Raw genomic sequence first — 6,904 nt, forward strand, 5'->3', positions numbered from 1 at the left:
ATCACTAATGTATGCATCCTGTACTGGGAATTGGATAAATCTAATGAAGTTGTTAGCTAAAGGAGCTCAATGGGAACCTCCAAATAATGTCACATGTGGCAACTAAAAAGGAACCTGGGGAAGGAGGGGAGAGTGGATAGCCGATGTCTGGCCAGAGTTCCTCCTATGCTCTGGGCAGATGGACGCTGGAGGGCTGCCAGAAGGTTTCCACTCGGCCCAGATGGGTATCTAAGCCTCTGACCCACTCGACAGGGGCTAGACAAGGGGAAGCCCCTGAAACCAAAACAGGCCCTGGAGTTACACCCTGTCGCCCAAGGTTGTGGGATAAAGGGCTGAGATAGAGAGGTTCCCACACAGCAAGAGTGTGCGCAGCTGGCCATGATGAGTAGAGTCTGTCTGTGGTTTTAGACCTTTATTATAGAAAGGCAGGAGAAAAGAGAGAAGGTAGAAAAGAGAGAGACCAGCCATGGCCAAGAGGAGAGAAGGGGGAAAAGAGAGAAGAAAGGCTAGAGAATAAGAGGGAGAGAGAGGAAGAGAGAGAAGAGGGGAGAGAAGACAAAGAGAGAGGAGAGAGGAGTGAGAGAGCAAGGAGTGGCCAAACAGCCTCTCTTAAAGTATGTTGCTATCTTTTCTGTTGCTAGGTAACTGGGGAGGAGTCTAGCCTTAAGGTCTGAAGATTGGGACATTGCCCAAGAGACTGCTAGCCACACACTTCACCAGTGGGGACTGAGGGGGACGGTAACTTCGACAGGAGCCAGGGTTCCAGGATACATGAGAGAACTCGTTCCGTCCCATGTAGGTGATTTATCACCACCAGGACCTGGGGTTCAACATCTAGCCTCAACTGGAAAACAGTCTGTGCATAGCTCAATGCCCCATAGCATGGTTTAAGCCACTTTCAAGGCTATTACGTGCTCTCCACAAACTGATGCTAAAAACCTATTCCTGAAGACAACAGTTACATAAGTCCTTGAACATAGAGAAATCAAGCTGGTGTCTATCTACAACCTACATCTGTGTGGATCATAATGTATGGTACTGGAAGGTAACATGCACACTACCAAAGAAACAACCCACTACAAAAGCTTCAGTCTACAACGGTGACCTGCCTGTGGGATGTGCTGGTGCAATAGAGTCCTAAAACTTATGGTAGTAACCAACCAATCTCTGATCAGAGTTAAAGCTTGGAATCCATGAGATTGAAACCATACCCAGCACTGCTTTGCTTGTCCAGAACATGAGACTAGTCAGGCCTAGGACCAAGAATCAAACCAAATACTAGTATTCTTGTAACAAATAAAATGACAATGACATTTCGATGAATTCACTGATCTGAGTCTCATTCAGCCATCATCAGAGAAGCTTCCTCCAGAAGAAGATACAAAAACCCATAGCTATAAAATATTCACAGTGAGAAACATTAAAATTATCAGCCCTACATGGGAAGTCTCGATCAAAATCTTTCACTCAGTGCACAGGAAACTCTGTGGAAAGGTAATAGAAAGATTAGAAAAGCCTAAATGGATGGAGGACACCAGGGAAGCAAGGCCTTCTAAACACAGCCGAGTGGACACACATAGAAACTCAGAGACTGTGGCAACATGCACTGTCTATACCTGATGGGGTCCTAGAGCAGCAGTGGGTATGTGCCACTTGCCAGAGCTGGAGAGGGAGAAACAGGAGAAGATCTGGGAATATCATCTTGGCCCAGAGAGAGATGCTATCAAGACAGTAGGTGAATGGCATCTGAAAATGAAAAGCCAAGGTTGTCTCCTGGCTTCCATGTGCACACATTCACACATCCTTCTGTACACACACACATATGCATGCATGCATACAGATACACAACAAACATATTATACACCATGTATATTTAATAATCAATTTTTATTTACCAATAATAGTGTAATAAGTGAGATAAAATGAACTACAAATAAACAGGGACATGACTTTTTATACAAGAGTCATTAAGTAACTGTGGTAAACAAAATGCGAACTTTAAATTCACACTGTTTTTATGGATTCTAAGAATTTATAATCATGAAACAGAATTAAAGCTACAAGAAAATATTTGAACTATCCTTGATGAATGAATGCAGATTAAAATATTTTCAAGAGAAAGCTTAAAAAGTCACTTTCAGAAAGGATCTACTTTTAGGAAACTATGCAGTAAAGGAATATTCATTTTACAAAGTAAAAGGGAGAAAGAGAACTCATGATGAAATATCAACTAATTGTGTACAGTTGAAGAACTGTACAGTACTTGGCAAAAGAAATGAAAAAGAAAGTGTATGTGTAATGTAACAAATTTTATGCAAATAGTATGAAAATCTTGCTTTGCTATGTGAATCATTAAAGTTTTTTTTAAAAAATTGCATTTTAGAAAAAAATAGTAAGTGGGGCTACTCAGGATGATTCTATATAAGCTGCTCTATGGGCAGGCTCTAGGGAATTCCATGTTATCTTTTCACCTCTGTGGACACCAGGAATGCACACATACATACATGCTGGTGTGGTATTCACAGATATAAATTAAAAATAAATTAATAAATTAAAAAAAGAAAAATCTTTATTAAAAAAATTTAGTTGATGCTTTGACTGCAGGTTTTTCAGCATAGTTTTTATTCTGTTATCAGAACTGATTTGTACCAAAGGGGTAATTGTGGGATAGGCATTCATCATGAACCTCTGAAGAGTAAGGATGACTGGATGATACATCCATATCGTGTCTGAGGTGAATGAGATGATGAAGTCCACCCAGTACATGAGGACAAAGAAAGACACCAGCAGCAAGATGGTCTGCGTAGCCCTTTTCTCAGGGGACTCTCTCAAGTGACTGATGCTATAAAGATACTTGCACTGCCTTTGATACCTAAACATGGTTATGACCATGTATACACTTGTGGTCAGCATGACTCCTACAAGAAACACATCTCTGGAGGTTGATATTGTAAAAATCAATCCCCTGGTAATAATATTCATGGGTAAGAGTGAGCAGAATTTAGTGACCTGCATCTGGTTGGTCTCACTCACATTAGTAAAACCACCAACATAAAATATCCGGTTAGTACTGAAGGCCAAATTGAAAAACCAAATGCATAAGAAAACACAGACCATGTATTTTTTTAGTTTTTGTTTAAATTTTGCCAACAAAGAGGTACTGGGACTGATAGTGACAGCCTGGAACACACTCAGCAGGCAGGTGGTACAGATAGAGAGGCCTCTCATCACCCTGCTAATATAAAAAATTGCCTTGCATTTGAAGTCATTCTCAATGTTTAATAACTCAAATATGTCTGTAAGCAAAATATCCCCTCCAATGAGGACCATTATTATGTGAACGAAGGTCAGTTGACAGGAGATCAGGTCTGTGGGCTTAGGNCTGTGACCTAGGATTATAAAAATATAGAAAAGAAGAAGAACCATATTGGCTAAGACTCCAAGTCCAGCTTGGAAATAAAGAACATTCTTAAATGAAGACATAAGTGGAGAATGTATTCATATTAACAGCATAGGGGAAGTTTATTTCATACATCTGAAAAATAAGAGAGTATACATCAAGCCTGTGATACACTAGAAAAATAAGTCTATATCATCATTCTATTTTCCATACTACTTGTTAATTAGCCTATCTCTTTACTTTTGGTGATCCAGACTGTACATCATCGCCTACAATTCTGCATGCCTTTCATGTTTCTCCTGTATATATATAGAATATTATGGATAATAAATGTATTCACACATACTTTTGTAGAATTTACAATTTGTTAACTTGTATGGCATGTAAATCTTATATAGGAGAAATCCAATCTTATTGATTTAAAATGTCTTGTTTTATACTTAATATCTAAAACAGTAGTTGGGAACAAAGAATTTTATTCACATTTGTACAACTGAATAAAACACGTTGATTTGGAAAATACAAAAGATATATATAAATATTGATTCAATCCCATATTTCCTAATCTTTACTATGTTCTATTTTGCAACTATCTGTGTTTTGACTCATAATTCTGGTAAAATCAGTGTTAATTAATGGTAATCCCATTATTTTAACTAGCAAAATATCTTTCTAAAATCATGTATTTCTATGTTCCTTTTTCTGTGAAATCCAGACTAAATTAAAGACATGGGTACAGGTGTAGACTACTAGAGAACTTTCCACACCCTATATCCATTACTTATGATTATTAAGGCTCATAGACATTTTGAGTTTAGTTCCTATCCCATCACCTTTTGTGAGACTTCAGGTTTAAAGCACTAACTCCAAGTTACAAAGTCAAATAGTATTTTTCTTTTCTTATTGGAGGCCATTATAAATTGTTAATAGAATGATTAGTCATAGCTTTTCACCATATACGTTGATATTGTATCTACATACCTCTTTTTTCTGTATTTACCTCCCTTCACTTTCTAAGAACCCATCCTTTCCTATTTCCCTGATAAGATACTTGTATCCTGCAATTCTGCTATCTATTGCTCCAATGCCCAAATGTAGACTGGAAAGGGTTTCCTTTNCTTTTCCTGAATTTTGTAGTTAATGCATGCTACATAATCACATCTAAAATTGTGGACCTAGGAGCCTCCAACAAGAGAGAACATGTTATGACAAACATGGGCTTGCTGAAAATGGCTGCATAGTGACACTTTTTTAGAATTTCTANTTTGAAAGAGANGCCTTCCCATGCAGTGAAAAAAGAGGTCCCAAGTACGTCATCAACATGCACATAACTTTTACACTTTCAATCAACAGTATTACCTTTGCCGCCCGAGTTAGTTATTCGGCTTGGTTTCTAGGATCAGTTTATAATGGAATTAATTTAATTCAATTCTTTAAAATCAGCTTATNATACAAAAANAGAAAATACCTACATTNACCCTGATTTTGTNAGAAAAAAGTGTGCCTAATCATATTTTCAAGTTCATATGTATAAAAATAATGCAGAAGTTAGTGTCTGAGACCATCCTACAAGATTTTCATGACTATGATTCCCTAAATCAAGCAGTTTACATTTACATGATTTTTGTTCCTAAACAGTTTAATCTTGTAATGGGATCATCCCAATTGCCAGGGCCACACATCTGATTCTCTCACTGATATACATTTACAGTAGCTGCACCATGATTTTCTGTTCATAAAAGTTCCAGTCCTGGGTTTGATATACAGCAATGACAGGATGCTTCATGACCATCTGTGACTCTAATTCAAGAGAAAACATTGTCCTCTCTGCCCAAGCATGCAATTTTTGTGCAGAAAATATACATAGCTAAAACGTGTATATATGTAAAATGAATAAATAAATACATAAATAAATAAAGCTCCAGAGTATTATTTACTCAGAGTATTATTTGCCTTGGTCTGCAAACTGTAAGAACTGTTTCCAAATTAATATTTTAAAAATACAATTGTACAAACCATATACATATAATAATTTATTATTAATTAGACATCAATAATTTATTAATATAAGCACAAGTATTATAAGTAATATAAAATATGTCAAATTCATAAAGTAAAAATAGTAATAATAAATGATATTTTTGCTTTATATGCATTCCTTTGTAAACATTTATCACATACATAAAGTGACAGATTCTAATTTATAAACCTGCACATTTATGCACTATTTAGTTGTAAGAAGTAAAACACAGAGTATATTATAAACATTTACAATAATGGAGAAGCCATCACTATTAAGTTGATCCATACCAAAAGTGTGAGCCATCTGCAGCCATGTGTCTGAAGAAGCATGCAACTAAGACAGAGAAGGGGGAGGGGAAGCAAGGTATCTTCATACATAATTCACATTCTCCCGTGAACAGTCAATTCATCTCTTCATTTTCACAATATTTGATTTTAGAACAGTTTGTTTTATGCACATATATTGATCTTTGTATTCTGTTTGTGAAGATTAAATAGTATAGGGAGCATAAAAGTATAGTAAATGAAAATTATGATTTTCATTTTAAGCTCTACCACATTTAGTGCATAATGACCTAAAAGATGTATGACTGCTCAGAAAGAATATAAACTGAGCTTATGACTTTCAGGTAACAAGGAAAATTGATGGTTGATGTGCTGTCCACTGTCAACAACATGAAGTTTCTAGGAATTCCTGAAAGAGAAAAAACTTGGCCTCAAAATTAATTCCATGAAATCTTTATAAAACATAGAATGCCAGCATGATTGCTTAATACTCTTTTATAAAGTAGGAAATCATACCGCTTACCTGATATGTCTTAATTAATAAAAATGCATAAATTGTTATTTGGAAATTAAATTTAGCACAAGTATGACAGAAAACACACAAATGTTGATTAGAATACTATAATTAGAATATTATAATTAGTGATTTTGATTTTAAATAACTTTATACTATTCAAGAATTGTAAGTATACTTCTCAGTTTTATTGAAAAGCTTACTCAATATTATTCAGTTTCAATGCTACATGATTCAATTTAGAAAACATGAAATTAGAAAAAGGAATTCATTTTAGTAGAATGACTAAAACTACAGAAAACACATTTGTGTAAGGATAACTGTACAAGTGTTTAGAAAATGAATATTTTGAAGTACCTATAAAGTATCTACTTTATGAGAAATCATTGCAGTAGACTAAAAAAAATCTATGTAAAGAATTTAAAACTCATATGATGCTATGAGAGTTTTATGCTTTTCAGTCATTAACTGAAACTTTCCTAGGAATTCATCAGTATATGCAAATTTAGCACACTAGAAAATTATTGATAAACATATTAGTTAATATTTGTTGTATATTCATTGTTTGAGTTTCATAAAAATAAATTAATACAGTCAGTTAACTTGAGAGGGATAAAATGAGAAAATACAAACACAATTCAAATGTGTCAATATTATAAATCTACTTCTGCAAAGCAATAAAT

General features: G+C 35.2%; 1 protein-coding gene across 1 annotated transcript; it reads right to left on the minus strand.

Annotated features, from left to right (window-relative positions):
• Window positions 1-2,482: 2,482 nt before the first annotated feature.
• Window positions 2,483-3,524, minus strand: LOC110287721 (putative vomeronasal receptor-like protein 4). The gene has a single exon (XM_021154270.1). It carries the CDS (start codon window positions 3,481-3,483, stop codon window positions 2,533-2,535), a length of 951 nt encoding a protein of 316 aa, XP_021009929.1. The 5' UTR covers window positions 3,484-3,524; the 3' UTR covers window positions 2,483-2,532.
• Window positions 3,525-6,904: the final 3,380 nt, after the last annotated feature.

Source organism: Mus caroli, unplaced genomic scaffold, assembly GCF_900094665.2.
Source record: "Mus caroli unplaced genomic scaffold, CAROLI_EIJ_v1.1 scaffold_22056_1, whole genome shotgun sequence".
NCBI lineage: Eukaryota > Metazoa > Chordata > Mammalia > Rodentia > Muridae > Mus > Mus caroli.